The sequence below is a fragment of the Puma concolor genome, chromosome B3 (genome assembly GCF_028749965.1).
Source record: "Puma concolor isolate L17-30 chromosome B3, mPumCon1.1.hap2, whole genome shotgun sequence".
Taxonomy (NCBI): Eukaryota; Metazoa; Chordata; class Mammalia; order Carnivora; family Felidae; genus Puma; species Puma concolor.
Genome location: NC_141672.1, coordinates 120000845 through 120019357, shown reverse-complemented (window position 1 = coordinate 120019357; position 18513 = coordinate 120000845). Strand labels below are relative to the sequence as shown.

Below are 18513 nucleotides of genomic sequence, written 5' to 3'. Positions count from 1 at the left end.
TATATCTTAATTAAAACACATAACTCTATGATGTAGGTACTGTATTACCCTGACTTTACAGACAAGGAAAATGAAGCTTAGTGGCTACATAACTAAGAAAACAAAGCCAGCTTACAAGTGCAAGTAGTCAGACTCCAGAATCTGAGTTTTTAATTACTAGCTCACATCAAAGTACCATCATTTTAAGCTGTCATATATAGGTATTCCCCACTTTTCAAAAGTTCACATTATACCACTTCACTTTTATAAAACATCTTCCTGTTTCCACTAACCAAAAGAAACCCGAAGAGGATTTTCACTTTTATGAAAAAAAGGTGACAAGCAAAAATAGCCTTCAGCATTGGTTTTGCAGCAAGCTGTAACCCAAAGCATCACACATCCCAAAGCAGCAAGAATGGAACCATAAAGCTCCTTCCCTGGATATACACTCAGCATCAAGCCACCATAGCTTTGAACTGTGTGAGCATCTGTGATTTGTCTCAACTTACTCTGTGCATCCATTAGCAAGATGTGTCCTATGGTATCAGAAAAGCCTAAGAGATGGGGCGCCTGGGTGGCTCAGTCAGTTAAGCATCTGACTTTGGCTCAGGTCACAATCATGGGCTCAAGCCCTGCTTTGGGCTCTGTGCTGACAGCTCAGAGCCTGGAACCTGCCTCGGATTCTGTGTCTCCCTCTCTCTCTCTGCCCCTCCCCAACTCGAGCTCTGTCTATCTGTCTCTCTCTGTCTCAAAAATAAATACACATTAAAAAAAATTTTTTTAAGCCTAAGAGAGATTATTTTTGGGGTCTGAAAATGCTTAAACATTTTTCTGTATAAATTAATGGCAATTGCTTCTTCACTTTATACCATTTCAGCTTATGAAAGGTTTCATAGGAAAGCTCTATTCTGCATAACAGGGGAAACATGTATATGGGTCATTCCTATAAGATTTCATTTAGCAAATACTTCCCTGCTTTTTTAAAAACAGCACTGATCAAAAAGAAACAAACAAACAAATGATGTCAAAGCCCTCTTTTCCAGCTCTAAAAATTCCATAGCCCTAAAATCCAATTTTATATAGAAGAGTTGGATAGATACCACTAAAGATTCAAAAGGTACAGGTCCATTACCAAAAAGGTTTTTAAACAAAAGTTACATTTTATTATCTTATGATCCATTGCATCTGCATACTTAGGGCCCTATTTTTTTTTAACTTTTTTAACGTTTATTTATTATTGAGAGACAGAGAGACACAGAGCATGAGCAGGGGAGGGGTAGAGAGAGGGAAGACACAGAATCTGAAGTAGGCTCCAGGCTCTGAGCTGTCAGCACGGAGTCCCGTGTGGGGTTGGAACTCACGAACTGTGAGATCATGTCCTGAGCCGAAGTCGGTTGCCTAACCAACTGAGCCACCCAGGTGCCCCAAAGGGCCCTATTTTTTATGGGGGAAAAGAAACCAAGTCCTTAAACATTAAAGATAAACTACAGAAAGATTTAATTAGGTAACAGCCAAAAAAGGAATCTCAATCTCTTCAAAACACTGAAATTATAATTACTTAATGCACACTGCAGTCACGATAAATTCTGGGTCATTAACCTTATCTGTGCACTCAAAACTGCCTGACAATGTTACTATGATATCCATGTTGGCACTCTCACTGTCCATACAACCATTTCAAAGATTCCCCTCTGATGTTCTCAACTGCCAACAGTCTGCTCCCTACTCTCAGAAAAGCACCTCACTTCCTTATTCACAATGAAAACTGAAGCCATCAGAGGGGACCTGCTGCACTTTCCTGATATCCAACAAAAATTCCTGCCCCTGCCCTGTCAAAATAGAAGGTGCTACAGGTCCTAGATCTGGTATCTTTATCTGGGCTTTAGATTCTGTCCTCTCAAATCTAGTCAAAGACTTTTTCTATAATCTCCTCTCAGTCATGTCTCCAACCTCTTTCATTTTCCAGGGCTCCTTCCCATCAACATGTAACATGTTCGACGCTCTCCCAATTTTAAACAAGCCCAAAATTAAAAACCCACTAGCCCCACCTTCCACTCCAATTCTATAATTCCTCAGCTCCCATTCATGCCTCAACTACATGCATTCTGGTTTATGTCCTCACTAAAATTACCAACAGATATGCTTCAGGCTTTACCTTACTTGTTCTCTCAGCATTATTTGAAATTATGGACTATTCCACTCTCATTTCCATGGCTTAATTTATAATTTACCACCTGTACATGAATCACATATATATTGGGGGAAGGAGGGAGAAAGAGATAACAAACCTTGCTAAGCGCCAGACCTACAATTAGGCTACATCTGCATATCTAACTGCTTAACGTGCCTGTCTCATCACTCTCCAACTCAGCAATTCAAATCTTAACTCATTTTTCCCCTGATATTCTAGCCTCTCACCATACTCCTTCTCCAGAGTTCTTCAGGGGATGCACCACTCTCTAACAAGCTGCACAAACCATGATCTGAAACTCAGATCTGAGTTTTTTCTCAACCCTCACATCCAATAAACTGCCAATCATAACAATTCTGCCTTCTAAATACAGTATCTCCTAAATCTATTCACTTCTCCATCATCGGTGCCACCACCTAGTTAGTGCAGGCCATTATCCCTCTCCTATATCACCCCAACCATCTCCCAACCTAACTTTCTCCCCTTCAATCCATTCCTCTCAGTGAGCTTTCCATGACATAAATCTAGCCTGTTATTCCTCTGCTTAAAACATATTAATTGCTTCCTGCCTCCTTAGGATATGGTAAACTAGACTCTATGTTGGCTTATCAGGCATTTATTTTATGGTGTGATCTACCTCTCTAGCCATATATCCTCTCTCTGTTTATACCTTATTTTCAGATACTTGAACTTGCCTGCTCTCTCTGACCTCCAGCCTTCCCTCACATTGTTCCCTCTACCTAGAGGACCTCTTCCCTTCTTACCTGGTTAGCTTCCAATCATCCTTAAGTTTTCTGCTTAAATGCCAATCCTTCCAAGAAGCCTTAATACAGAGCAGTGGTAAACATACAGGCTCTGGAGCCACCCTGCCTGGGTTTGAATTCCACCTCCACCATAACTTCTCTGTGTCTCAATTCCCTGATCATAAAATGGAGATGATAATAATAATAACCTCACAGAGTTGTTGTGAGGATTGAATTATTTGGAATAGTGGCTGGAACATAATAAATGCTCAATGAATGTTAGCTATACACAAAAGCTTTCTTTGGTTCTCCTTGGACTAGTTAACTTTGTTAGCACCAACACAGTACACTGAATTGCCTCCCTTATAGCACTTATCACACTTGATTATACTAACTAGATTATTTTGTCTTCCCCACTTGATTTTGAGTACAGGGGCCATGTCTGATTTTCTTATCACTATAACCCTAGCTTCTACTTCAGTATCTAGCACAAAGGAAATATCCAATAAATGAACCGAACATTGATTTTAAAAACCTCTTCATCAGGGCACCTGGGTGGCTTAGTCAGTTAAGCATCTGACTCTTGATTTCTGGTCAGGTCATGATCTCACAGTTGTGAGATCAATCCCTGCATGGGGTGTGTGCTAGACTTGAAGCCTGCTTAAGATTTTCTCTCTCCCTCTCCCTCTGTCCCTCCCCCACTCATGTTCTCCCTGTCTCTTAAAACAAAAAATGAGATGACAACCCAAAGACTGGGAGAAAAATATTTGCAAATGACATATCTGATAAAGATATCTAAAAGAACACAAAGAGCTCTTAAAAATCCAACAATAAGAAACAAATTGGTTTTGGGGTGCCTGGGTGGCTCAGTCGGTTAGGCGGCTGACTTCGGCTCAGGTCATGATCTCGCAGTCTGTGAGTTCGAGCCCCGTGTCGGGCTCTGTGCTGACAGCTCAGAGCCTGGAGCCTGTTTCAGATTCTGTGTCTCCCTCTCTCTGACCCTCCCCGGTTCATGCTCTGTCTCTCTCTGTCTCAAAAATCAATAAATATTTAAAAAAAAAAAAAACAAAAACAAATTGGTTTTTATACATGGGCAAAATATCTGAACGGACACCTCACCAAGAAGATATATAAATGGTAAATAAGCGCATATAAAGATGTTCAACATCATGTCTCACTAGGGAACTGCAAATTAAAACCAAAATGAGATACTACTGCATATACTATTAGAATAATGAAAATCCAGGGGTGCCTGGGTGGCTCAGTCAAGTTGGGCATCCGACTTCAGCTCAGGTCATGATCTCATGGTTCATGCGTTCAGGCCCCATGTCAAATTCGATGCTGACAGCTCAGAGCCTGGAGCCTGCTTCAGATTCTGTTTCTCCCTCTCTCTCTCTGCCCCTTCCCTGATCGTGATCTGGCTCTCTTTCTCTCTCTCAAAAATAAACATTAAAAAAAAAAATTAGAATAGCAAAAATCCAAAACACTGACAATACCAAATGCTGGTGAGGATGTGGAGCAACAGGAACTCTGGGAGAAATTAAAAATTGTACAGCCACTTTGGAATATGGCAGTTTTTCACAAAACTAATATATTCTTGTCATACAATCCAACAGTCACATTCCTTAGTATTTACCCAAATGAGCTAAAAAATTACTTACACACAAAAACCTATACATGGATGTCTATAGCAGCTTTATTCATAATTGCCAAAACTTGACAGCAACCAAAATGTCCTTCAGTAGGTGAATGGATAAACTGTAATTCATCCAGAAAACAGAATATTCAGCACTTTAAAAAAAAAAAAAACGTGCTATCAGGCCAAAAAAAGGCTATATACTGTACAGTTTCACTCAGATGACATGCTGGAAAGGCAAAGCTATGGAGACAGTGAAAAGATCAGTAGTTGCCAGGGTGTGGGGGCAGGGAGGTAAGAGGGAAATAAGCAGAGCACAGATTTTAGGGCATTGAAACCATTCTTTACAATACTATAACGATGTATACATGCCACTGTACATTTGTCAAATGAATGTATAGAATCAATTGGAACAAAAGTACCACTCTGGTGTAAGATGTTAATAGTGAGAGGCTAGGGAGGGGGTAGGGATGGGTGGGGAGTCATATATAGGAACTTTCTGTAGTTTCTCCTCAATTTTGCTGTGAGTCTAAAACTGCTCCCCCATATAGTCTTTTTTTTCCAAATAAGTCTATTTTTTTTAAAAATCTTCTGTTGCTTTAAAAACATCCTTTAAATACTTCTACTGTATACACTGAGCTATAGAAAGCAATTTTAAGACCTTTCTCCAAAGTTGCTCATCTGTGCCAGAGAAAATCTAAATGACTGTTGTCTTAATTCTCCCAAGAATGAACACAGACAGTTAGGACCATTCTAGATACATAGGTGAGTAAGTTGATTCACTGCATACAGTGGATGCTTTAGATGCTTGTTGCCACCTTACAATCATATCTTCCTTCTGTGTGTGTAAGTGTGGAAGAAGTTTTCCAGGGGGTACTCCTGGAAACAACATCTATGAGACATCAAGGAAACAGGACTGAGCAGTGGAAGAAGCTAAACCGAAACACTGTGATGCAGTCACAACAAAGATCTCAGTTGATCTCACAAGGAGGCCTGAAGCTATGCAGGCCCTTCAGGGTCATACAGAATTGAAGCCAGGGTGCTACAGATATTCCTTTTCACGTGGTGTCATTACTCCAGACTATTTTTTCTTAATTTCCAGGGTTCCTTCAGCATGTTCCACCTTACCTTAGACAAAATTCACATGGACTTTCAAATTTGTTTTGTTTTGAACGATCAAACTGTTTCTAGTTTCTGTTTCTGTTTCTAGTTCAAGCCTGGAAACAATCCATATTAAAAACCAAGATATCTAATAAGAACACATACAATACAAACAGAATTAAAATACAAAATAAGTGATCTAAGATAGACAAAACTCAAAAATGACGTTTTTTGTCTAAAGAAAATCTTTTCCTCTTATTATTAATTCATCACTCAATAACAACTGTAAAGCACCTCAGTTTACAAAGTAATTTCAGATATCCTTTCGGAATTTCTCCAGCCCCCCAACTAGATTAATCCTGCCATTTTGTTCCCCAAATACCCTATACAACTTTCTGTTACAATGATTATACTTAAAATAATGTGTTCAATGTCTTTCTTCCCTTATCTATTCATACCATGTGGGCAAGAATTAGGTCTGTCTTGTTCTCCACTGTGAATTTAGTACCTACCTTTGTGCCTGGCACACAGCAGATATTCAATGAATGTTTAGTGACTAAATGAAGTTTCCCCAAAATGATAAAAAAACTAAAAAGCAACTCTTTGTATCTCACTGGTAACTTAATTACCTAAGAACTTACATGTGTACCTACCAAGAACAGTATATAAACTTGTTAAATCACTACCCATCATGCTCTTAGAAAACTTACCAAGATTACTGACTAAAATTAGTTTAAGTAATAAAATGTGAGAAGTTTTCTTCTGTATACCAACTACATACCCTCATAGAGTTGACTGGCCTTTATGAGAGAGTATAATTTTTTAGGGCAGGGCTTAAAAGGGTTCCACCCTTTCAGAGACAAACTTCTTGAAAATGATATCTGTAAGCACCAACTACTGCCTCATCTCTCTGTCTCCTTTACTCACAGCAAACTGACTTTCATTTCCACCACAACACTGAATCCAATCTCTTCAAAGTCACTGACAACCTCGTTATGAGTAAGTCCAATGGAAATATTTTGGTCCCTCTCTTATTCAACCTTAACAATTATGACACTGCTTTTGATTTTCTCAGTCTTTTAGGAGCAACCAAGGAGATTTACTGCTTAAGAGTTCCTGCTGAACACAGACAAACTCTATGTTCATGTAGTAAACTACCACAAGTCTTAGAAGAAAAAAAAGGTAGAATCTAACTCCCTTACAAACCCACTCAAAACCTAAAGTAGTAAGAATAATTTAGCCTAGGGGCATCTGGGTGGCTCAGTCAGTTGAGTGTCCGACTTCGGCTCAGGTCATGATATCACGGTCTGTGGGTTCAAGCCCGTCATCGGGCTCTGTGCTGACAGCTCAGAGCCTGGAGCCTGTTTCTGATCCTGTGTCTCTGTCTCTCTCTGTCCCTCCCTCCCCCACTCTCACTTTGTCTCACTCTGTCTCTCAAAAATAAATAAATGTAAAAAAAAAAAATGTTTTTAAATAATAACTTAGCCTACTACCCCCCCCCCCCACCATCTTTGCAAACTAAGTGGGATATGGGTAAGGGGAAGGAGAATGTGAGGGTCTTTTTACTTCTTAACTCAAAAATAAAAAGGCATGAGGGGCGCCTGGGTGGCTCAGTCGGTTACATGTCCAACTTCAGCTCAGGGTGTGATCTCGTGGCCCGTGAGTTCGGGCCCTGCGTCGGGCTCTGTGCTGACAGTGCAGAGCCTGGAACCTGTTTCAGATTCTGTGTCTCCCTCTCTCTCTCTGACCCTCCCCCATTCATGCTCTGTCTCTCTCTGTCTCAAAAATAAATAAACGTTAAAAAAAATAATAAATTAAAAAAAGGCATGAATAATCTATAAAATCTTTACAAGTTCTAATGCAAAAGATAAATAATATATAATTAAAGTCAACTATCCCTATTTTAACATACATTTTGTAATAATAAAATGTATATTACATTTCTGTACTTAAATAACTTACTTTAACCTCTTTAGTAATAAAATATGATAGCTTTTAATCATGACTAGAAATGTCATATGACATTGATTATAATATTAAAAACACACTCAATTTACTTCACTTTTAAAACAGACAAGACCCTTGGTAGACACATTGGCAAGCAGCATAATTTTATGGAATTCACCTTATACAATAAATCTTTTAGAACTCCATCAAAATTGGCTCTCTTTCTTCTTTCAAAAGAAATTAATATTTGCATGCAAATTATAGAGTTCAATCTCATTTGTCAATGCTAGGCCATGGACTCTGAAAAATGTCATGTTCCTTCATACCAGTTTCATAGCTTCTGAATCATGATTGTTATGCCTTCCATCTAGTAATGAATACAAAAACAGGACACTCAATTGACCTTGAGAAGTGTTGCTTCACTCTCCACATAAAGTATTTCTCTGGTATCTTATTAGTCAACAAATCAATTTCAAATGCAAATGAATATAAAATAATACTCATAATTCAGATTAACTTCCTTGCAAGAATGTTAATTGCAAATGCCTACCTATTCCCCTCTTTTTTTTCCCTACCTATTTCCCTCTTAATGTGTTCTCTAAGCTCCTTATTGCAGATGTAAAATACCACCTTCATTAAACAGATGACATTGAGGAGCCCCCCGAAAGATGAAGGAATTTGCTCAAGGGCACAAATCAGGTCAACACTGGAAAGAGAACTTGAATACCAAATGCAAGTCATTTGACTTACATTCTAACAGTTTAAGGCATCCCCCCGCCCCTTTTTTAATTCCAGTAACAAACAGGGTCATCTGGGTGGCTCAGTTGGTTAAGCTTTCAGCTCTTGATTTAGGCTTAGGTCATGATCCCATGGTCATGGGATCGCACCCCATATCAGGCTCCACACTGAGTGTAGAGCCTGCTTGAAGTTTCATTCTTTGTCCCTCCCTCTCTGTCCCTCCCCACCTCTCTCTCAAAATAAATAAACATTAAAAAAATTTTAATTGCAGTAAAAAAACATAACATCTATCATATTAATCATTTTTAAGGGTATAGTTAGCTTTATACACATTGTTAACAGTTTAAGATAATCTTTTAATAGATTAACTTTATTAGTAAAAATATAGTTTTGTGGAAAAATATCTTCCAAAATAACTAATGGTTGGCTACAGAACTATTTTTTTTTTTTAATTCCAGGAGTACAGATTTCACAAAAGCTATCTGACTTTATGACATTGTAAGTAAATAGAAGCATAAGTAAACAGAAGTCCCATGAAGGGACTCCCACTTTAGAAATACAAGACAACTTAAAAGCATCAAAAAATGTAAGAGTAGTAATGGATTATAACCTACTAAATAAAGGATCCATGATAAATACAAAAATAAGCAAGAAGAAAATATTCTTTCTTATAACAGAATATAATAAATGTAGAAGGAATCATGGAATTAGAAAAATTACCATTTTACATCATAGTAATATCTCAACATCAACAGGTGATGAGAAACAGGAGACTCACATAATCTCAACGTATCTAATTTTAACAAATTGTTAAAAATCACAAAGGGAGAAGTAGTAACTTGAGAGTGGAAAAACTTGGTGAACAACACTTTATGCAAGTAATTAAAGTCAACGTCACCAATAATGAGATAAATTAACATTATGAGCCGCCCCGACACGATGCACTGAAAACACAGTATCACTTCTGTGATACTCCTGCCAAAATCTAATCATGAGGAAACACCAGACAAACCTAAATAGAGACAGTCAACAACAACAAAAAAGGCCTGTACTCTTCAAAAATGTCAATGCCATCAAAGCCAAAGAAAGGCTGAGGAGCTTTTCTAACAAAGACTAAAGATACAAGAAAACTAAATGTAAGGCATGATTCTCAAGGACCCTAGACCAAATTGCCAGAAAAACTGTTAAAAATGATATTAATATGACAATTGGCAATGCTTGCATGTCTGCAGATTAGACAACAGTATTTTATCGTTGTTAAAACTCCCTGACGTTGCCAATTTTACCATGGAAATGAAAGGTGAACCTCCTTGTTTTTAGAAAATACACACTGACTTACTTGGGAATAAGTGGTATATCTGCAACATATTCTCAAGTAGTCCAGAAAAATAATAGTAAGTATATATGAAAAGAGATAAAGCAAATATATCAAACTGTTAATGCTGGTGAAACTGAAAGGATTTTGAGAATTATGTGCACTATTCTTATAACTTTTCTCTAAGTCTTAAGTTATTTCAAAATTTAAAAAGTTAAATATGTATGTGTATGTATGGATCCATTTTAGAAGTGTTCCCACCACTTCCTTAGATTCTTGAAATTCAACTCTGAAGCATTCTTATGACTTTAGAGCAACTACTCTATTTAGCTTGACTTCAAATTCTCAAAATAAGGCAAGGTCAAACTCTTTGGCAAACCACAATAAAGATTTGGAAATACCATGTACACACACTGGCAAACTGTGTTGACAAGAAGAATCACTTAAGCTAATCATTCCATTTTTTCCATGAGATCTACAAAACATCTGAGTCCTAAATTGCCCCCACTAAAATTATTTCACTTATGCCAGACTCCTAACTTGTCCACAAAACTACCTTCTAATTACTGCATAGCTATTTTTCTGCCAGTCTGGCTCTGATACCTGGAGTTTTCCCAAATTCACAACTGTAACTTGTTTATGTCTAGATCTTCTGAGGAAAAAAAAATCTCCTGGGAGAAAACTGAACAGCGACCTGAAGGATGGGGATTTGAACTTTTTCACAGAGTAGAGGGGCATGCAGGATTTTTCTTTTCTTTTCTTTTCTTTTTTTTTTTTTTTAAATGAAACAAAGAATACACAAGAAAAGAGCCTACAGACATCTAGGAATATTGCCAACTATGTCTCAGGGAGAAAAATCCCAGTGGTGGATGTGAAAATATGCATGCATAAAACAAACTATAGAAAAAGTAAAAAAACGTCCATAAAGTTTCTGACCCAATTTAGCAATCTTGTTTTTCACTTAACCTAATTGTAACTTAGAAAACTTACAGAACCCACAATATAAATTGTTACTTGACTTGTAATCAGTCAACCTCCAAATACGGTTGTCCCCACAGCATAAAGACAAAAATATATTTTCTGTCAGTGTTTCTCACGAGAGAAGAGAAAAATGTGGTAAACTCTTGATTTGTCACTAAGGAAAGCACCAAAAACTTACCATTACCAATAGTTCCCTGGCTATTTAACCAACAATCTACTGTATAAAAAGACGTCTGCCTTATAAAACTGGCTAAAGCTGTGAAACTGGATGACTGACTTTACACTACAATCCCCTAAACTCAGCACTGCCCCATAAATCAGAGAGCAGAGCAAGTTCTTAAAACACCGCCCTTACCCCGGAGCCCCCCAGCACTTGGCTGTGAGTGGATTCCAGCAGCCCCTACGCGCCCAGAGAAAATGTCTTAATTCTTCCAGAAATGTTGGCTTCCAGGTGAATTCAGGTTTTAAACTCTTTCCAAGAGGCCATCCCAGCAGCGACATTTTCCTTCCTCAGGTAAAGATTCCCGGGACGCAGCTGCCCACTCCCCGCCAAACTGGAGAACCTGGCGGCCTGGCAGAATGCGGAGTAAATCCGGAAGGTTCAAGAGGGGCTGGGAAACAGAAGCGCGGCTTCATACTCTGGGTCACCCTGACCTCTGACATCGGCCACCCCGCGGTCCACCGGGAAGGAGTCAAGGGCAGACCCTAGAACTTCGGGCCTGAGCCACAGACCGTGCTGGGCCTGCCTGCGTTAAGGCCGGTCAGGTCTGTGGAAGACTATGACCTTCGCCAAGGCACTCACAGGGGCAGTACACTGAGGATGGGCCGTCATCGGGCTCTGCCTTTCCCTCCAGGACTCACCGCCCGCCGGAGCTGGCCTGGAGCCGCCGCTCGGAACATGGTCTCTATTCCCGTCCGCCTAGAAGCACCGTCAGTCTCACGGCCTCCGGTAGCCTAACCAAGCAGCGCCGCCTCTGCGAGTCACTGTAAAGCTCGCGAGACGCGCTAACGAGAGCGGAAACGGCTCAAGGGAAGAGCGAGAGCTCACGGTTTCTGTCTGCCCATTGGGCAGTCGCGCAACCAACGGGGTTGGCGGGAAGTTAGGGACTGGGCTTGGAAGTAGGGCAAAGGTGAGGCTCGGGTGAAGTGCAGCGGCTGAATGGCTGGCGGAGCTGGTGAACTACCAGCGACAGTGGTGGCCCAGAATGCCTCTCAGCCCCACAGTGGGCAACGTTCTGAAAGTGAACTTTCACCCTGAGCTGATGACGTCAGTCTCCTGGCTGCCAGCCCTCTGGATGAAGTCCCCGCCCCCCCCCCAAGTTATTCTTTTGTTTGCTTTTTTATTCACGCATGTCAACGCTCCACCTGTAACGTGCTAAACACATTTTCCAGGTCAGGGGAATATAGTAAAAGGATGCATAAGAAGTTGACCTCACCAGACTCTGAAGGAAACATACAAATTTCTTATTACGGAAAGAGGGATTCACCGAAGTGATGATGTTTGAGCTAGGTTCTGGAGGAAAGAACCGTGTGGGCAAAAACCAGGAAGGAACGTGAGGTGAAGACCCAAGGACAGGGGCAGAACTTTGTGTGCTGGCTGTAAAAGGAGGCAGGATGGCTGGAGATACAACTGGAACAGTAGTTGGGGAAAGCCTTGAATTTGGGGAATTGGGGCTGACCCTGGCCTTCTCCCCTTCCCTGGCCTTATCCTCTTCCTCTCCTCTTCTCCTCTACCTGTCCCTGGGCACCCTACCCACATCCTGGCTTCAGTGCTGTTGGTGCCAAATCTCTCCTGACCTTTGGATCCACATATCCCCCAACCTACTTGGACATCTCCACAGGATGTCCCTCAACATCTCAAACCCACATGTACACAATTGACAGCACCCCCCTCCAGATTTGATTCTCCTGTACTCCCCTTTTCAGCAAATGCTTTCCACCTCCACCCAACTGCTCAAGCAAGAAACCTAGGGACCATACTTGACTCCTTTCTCCCCTTTATCCACTTACCCTATCAGTCATTAAGTTCCAGTGATTCCACTCCCACATAGCTCCCAAATCCATCTAGGACTCTTTTCTACCCCTCTCCGTGTTTGGATGGTTACAGTTGCCTTCTCACTGTTCTCCCACCTTCTAGTCTTCTCCACCCTCCAATCCATCTCCCATTGCAACCAAAAGACTCTTTCAAAAAGGTAAATTGGTGATATTACTCCTTGTTGAATATACTTCAGTGACTCCCCATTGGCTTTTAGGATAAAATGCAAACCCCTTAATATAACTTATGAGCCCTTTGTGAGCTCATCCTTCCCTTTCTCTTGAGCCTTGTCTTTCCCCTCCCTCTCATCCCCCATGGCCATAAAGAACTATCCTCCATGCCCTACCCCCTCTGCCTCCCCACTCTTCTTCCTCACTCTCCCTTTACTCCTTTAACTGTTTAATACCTATTCATTCTTGAAATTTCAGCTTGGAAACTCCTCCCCCCACCAACTCTGAATTGGATACCTCTCCCATGTGCCCCTATTTTTCCCTTTATTGACAATTGTCACATGGGTTGTAATGACCTGGTTACTTGTCTGTCTCATCCATCTGACTGTATGTCCTACCTTTTTTTTAATTATTGTGTCTTCAACAGTGTCTGGCTCATAGTAAGCATTCAGTCAGTATTTGTTGGATGAATCAACAAACCAATCAATGACTCACTAAAAAGGTCTGAACTTTACCATGACACTTTCAAGCAGGGGAGTCATATGTTCAGAAATGGTCTCAATTCCCAATTTATCAACAACCTTTCCATCCTGGTGAAGTCTAACTAATACATCCCATTGGCTCTACCTTCAGATGATGCCTAGAATCCAACAACTTCTACCAACACCTCTTTATTTATTCCTCTACCACTACACCGTCCCTATTTCTATCACCAGGATCATTCAGGAGCCTCCTAACTGTTCTTTCTGTTTATCCCCTTGCCTCCTGAAGTCTCTTCTCCAAATAGCAAACTGATTGTGTCCTCTGCTCAAAACCCTGTTCTATCACCGTGCCCCAGACATAGGCCTTGCTGCTCTTGAATTCACCAAGAGGCTCTCATCTCAGGGCTTTGCACTTCGGTTGTTCCTTCTGCCTGAAATCTCTTTCCTGGGGATCCAGAAGGCTCTTTTCATCACTTCGCTGAGGTCTGTGCCCAAAAGCTACATTTCCAGAAAGGCCAGCCTTGGCCACTCTAGATAAAATAGCCTCCTTCCCTCATGTTTGATTTTTCTGTTTGGCATTTGTCACCACCTAACAGGATGCACATTTTTGTTCATTTGTTTATTGTTGATCTGCTTCTATGGGAATGTAAGTTCCCTGGGCAAGAACACTGAGTCAACAAACATTCTAAGGGGCCTGTGCTCAGTTTTTGCTCTGCCTCTTCCCCACCTCTACTCCACCTTTAACACTCAGCTCAAGTGACATTTCTTCTGTAAGGTCTTCCCTGATCTTCCAGGATAAATGAATCCTTCCCTCTCCTTCATCCTCCTGGTTCTGCGAACAAGGACTCAGCTTGAACATACGTTGCAACCACTGAAACCATGTCTGTGCCCATGAGTGACTCGGGCCATTGGATGCCCCCAGTGAATCTATATGTGGGAAGGACAATGCAGTATTCCATTTAGCACTGCATTTGCTTCCCAATCTGGTCCCCCACTGGACTCATGTCTGAGTTCTGTGGAAGTGTAAGGAAAAGTGAAGAGTACTTTAAGTAAAAACTAAAAGGGACTAAATGCAATGTTTAAAAAATGGTACACAAATTAACCTCCTTCACGCCCTCCCCCCATGAGAAAGCAAAACAGAAAAGGAGGGAGAACATTCCCTAGCCCCACACCACAGGACAGCTTTGTCACCTCCCAGGCTCCAGTGAATCAGCAGCATCTGTGCCAGCAGAAGGGCAATACCCATGGATCAGGATGATTTCTGGAAGAGCAGAGCCAGAAGAGAGGTAAAGGCAGAAAACTGCCAAAGTCTGCGATAACTGACCAGACCTGCTCATGAGCACACATGAGATGCTCCCTGGGGGGTTTCGGGGGGAGTGTGGAGGAGTTCCATATTTACATGGAGGTCAAGTACTACCAAAATGTGAACACTAAAACATTTATATTAGTGCAATTTCTGTATACATGTTTGGGTGTCTGTTTTTCCCACTAATTTATGAGCTGCTTTGGTGGTAAGACCCATGGTTTTTATTATCTGGTTCATGTATGTGGATGTTTAGTGAGTGTTAATAGAAATGTTTGTCCAAAGAGAAAAGGAAGGAAGAAATGGGTGGGGGAAAGGAGGGTGGATTTGCCATAGTCAACCCTAGAAGACAACACTCCAGTCTATTTTGGAAAACACCTCACTGTCTTTTTTCTTCTCCACAGGCCAGTTTCAGGAGAGCTCCTCCAGAATTCCTGATGGAAACTTAGAAGATGAGCGTTAGTGGGACGAACTACAGCCCCAATTACTGTTCCTGTCCAGGGGCCACAACTAGTACTCATTGCCTCCTTCATTGTTTTCAATCCTAAATTCTCCTCACCCTCAGTTAGCATCTCCTCTGGTCTCAGTGGCTTACCTGAGGATATGAGCCCCTGACCACCATGCCTTCTCAGGCCAAGGTCACTGCACTTGTCCCCTTATTGTCAAAATCGAGCAAGAGAGTACTAAGAAGCATTCAAACTGGCCAAGATGATGATTCTCCTTCTTGCCTGTTGGTCTCTGCAAACAAGGTGCCCAAAGTGCTCAGGTAGTAGCTATAGCTTATAGATCAATAGTGCTCTTGCTGTATCCTCTGGTGGAAGATTCCCCCTCGGGGGACAAATATCTCTAACCCTGCAGAGTCCAGAGTTGTGAGAGTTGGAAGCTCAAATTCCACAGGTGCCCACTGAGAGTGATGGTAGTAGGTCCCTCCTGATTCTACCCCTTGGTTCCTGGGTCCATGAATTCTTCTGAGTGGGGACACGGCACCATATGAAAGTATTTGATTCAAGATGTACATGGTATCCTGGAAGATGAACCCCATCCTCATAAAGTATTGCCTCCAAGCTGGTGCTTCAAGAGGGCCATTCTGATGCCCTATCAGGGAAGTAGCTTCTGGGTGGTCCCGTATATGACTAGATGAGCAAACCCTGTGATTATGGACTCATTCCTGAACCTCCACTTCAGTGAGTTGGGTCCCTGATCTGACATGATGTTATGTAAGATCACTTGTGGTGGTGAATGAAATATTCAAAAAGACCTCAGACAATGGGGCTGGTTAAGATCTTGCGGGCAGGGAAAGTAAACAGCATCCAGAATATATGTTAATTCCTGTTAGGATGAATCATGGCTCCTCCAGAATGGAAGGGGTTCAATGTAGTCAACTTGCCACTATATTGCCGATTAGTCTCCTGAATAGTTGTTATTATATTGGGGGTATATTCAATAGCAACAGTAGCTAAAATTAGTTTTTGTAAGTGGGAGCCTATGCTATTACTCATACTAGCCTCTGTCTCTGCTGCTGTAACCTCTTTATTCACGTGTCCTTAGTGCCAGCACTGGGTGGCTGATGACAGAGACTAGCTGAAGTCATCTGGCCAAGTGAATTTTGCTTTTCTTAGTTATTTAGTGCCTCTTTCATGGTGGATGCTTTCTGGTGGGTGTCAACATGTGATACAAAGATCTTCATACTAGTGGCCTCGGTGGCTCAGTCAATAAAGCACTGATCTTGATCGTGATCTTGGAGTCATGACTTCAAGCCCCACATTGGGTGTGAAGCCTACTTAAAAAAAGATCTTCATACTTTGTGGTGATGCACCTATACACCTATCCGTCCTTGTGCTTCTATCCCACAATCCTTGTCCCTAATCTTCCTAAATTTCTTCTTCCAGGCCCTTACTAGCCATAGAGTCTTTACCATTGCCCCTGAGTTCATATATATTCCAACCTTGGGGGCACTTGTCTATCCACAAAGTGGATGCCCAGGTGCACCTCCTGAAGTTCTGCGCACTGAGATCTTTCACCACTGTTTCTCAAGGCCACCGCTAATTCAGGCTGTATTGTAACTGCCATCCATTCTCAGCTTGAGGTCACAAACTGAGACAACTTTACACTAGCCAAATACAGGATTTTTCCTCTTTTCAGCTGGTTGTAAGGGATCCTACATATAGCCATCAGTGTGAGCTGAGGAGGTGCTATTATAATGGTGGTGTGATGGCCTGGCATCTGGGCTGCCTGCTCAAGCAAAACCTGCGTAAACCATCTGTAAGCCTACATGTGTTCAATCCCAGATGTGCCACTTCCACCATAGGATGGATTGTTGCTGGCTGCCTGATATTATGTCTTAGTAGGTTTGATAGAACCTGGCTCATAAGGTAGTTCCTGACATGTGTTCACTTGGCATCTCAAAATCAGACCCAGTAGTACACCAGCAGTTTGGTTTTTTTTTCAAAAGGCACATAAATCTCTCCTATAGATGGCATGGCATTGCTCCAACACCCCAAGGACTTATGTTGTGATTCCCAGTGGAAATTGCCATAAATTACACACAGCCTCTTTTTCTACCACTGAAAACACTAATATCATGCATACCATCTATATGATATATAGAAGCATATGGCCAAGTAGCAAGACTGCTTGCACCAAAGCCTGAACCTACTGTATAATCTTTTCCTTTCTGGAGTTCCAATTAAAGCCTGTAGCTTTTTGCATCACCTGGTATATGCGCCAGAGCAATATTCTTAGTGTGCAATATACTATATCCAGAACCCAAAGAGAACTACCAGGCATTATGCTTCCTTCTTCATTGTAGGAGGTGCAATAATTTATCTTTTTCTTTGGACAGGATATGTGGCATGTCCTTGACACTGGACCCCTAAACATCTTTCTGATAGGACAGGCTCCTGAACTTTATGCAGCTTATCTCCCACCTCTGGAGTACATGTGTCAGACCAAGGCCTCTAATGTGCTGGCTGCATTTTGTACATCTGGCTGAATTAGTATGATGCAATCGGTGTAATAGATCAGTGTGATGTTCTGTGGGATGTCCAAACGGTCCTGATCTCTGTGGCCGCATTATGAGAGAGGCTGAAAGTTAACATAGCTCTGGGGGAACACCATAGATGTACACATACTGGTTTATGTCCCATGTGAATGCATACTGTTTCTCAGCCATTCTTCTCATAGGGATTAAAAAGAACCCGTTCATCAAATCAATGTCCACATAAAATGTATCTAAGACTGTGTTGATTTTTCTAGCAAAGATACGAAACCTGGTGTGGGGGCTGCAATAGGGCTCCTCCTTGGGTGACTTGTCTGGCCATCTACTTCCACTCTCTAGGTTTCGTCTGATTTGTGTGGGAACAATACTGGTGAGTTAAATAGAAAAATGATGGGGAAGGAAACCTAGTTGGCTCAGTTAGTTGAGGGTGCAATTCTAGATCTTGGGGTTGTGAGTTCAAGCCCCACTTTGGGTGTAAAGATTACTTAAAAAAATTAATAACTTTTTTAAAAAAAAGAAAAAAAGTATGGATTCTTTAGATCCTTGAAGGTCGCTTTGCTGTATGCTGCCAGAAAGGCCCTCTAGCTTTTATACATGGTTTCCAATTGCCTGTTAATTACTCCTAGTCTTTAAAAAAGATTTTCCCTAAGACCTCAGTGAAGCTTAGTAATTGCCACCCAGTGCCATTGTGCTGTTAGTTTCCCCCCTCCATGTTTCTCAGGTGCCTGGTACATTCCCTTCCGTAGGCATACCATCTCAATTCACCACCAGTGAACATTTTCACAACTGGACCATCACTTTATGTTAAGAGCTATCTGTGTTCCAGGTACTGGCAGTGAGGGGGTCCTCAGTGTGAGGCTAGCAAAGGGCAATATAGCTCCAAAACCCCCATCT

General features: G+C 41.4%; 1 protein-coding gene and 1 long non-coding RNA gene across 4 annotated transcripts in view; one reads left to right on the top strand and one right to left on the bottom strand.

The window, feature by feature from the left end:
* Positions 1-11650, bottom strand: part of ETFA (electron transfer flavoprotein subunit alpha) — a 76816-nt gene extending 65166 nt beyond the window's left edge. For 2 of the 3 annotated variants that reach the window (XM_025918883.2, XM_025918885.2), the window contains exon 1: positions 11493-11650. In XM_025918883.2, the coding sequence (XP_025774668.1) occupies positions 11493-11531 (39 nt within the window). In that variant the 5' untranslated portion in view covers positions 11532-11650. Of the gene's footprint in view, positions 1-11433 lie in introns of all 3 variants that reach the window. The other variant, XM_086711290.1, reaches the window with a different exon arrangement.
* Positions 11651-12230: 580 nt separating this feature from the next.
* LOC147580343 (uncharacterized) lies at positions 12231-15402 on the top strand. Its single transcript, XR_015252812.1, has 3 exons — positions 12231-12823; positions 14517-14604; positions 15026-15402. It is a non-coding gene; the product is annotated as an uncharacterized LOC147580343 (long non-coding RNA).
* The last annotated feature ends 3111 nt before the right edge of the window (positions 15403-18513 follow it).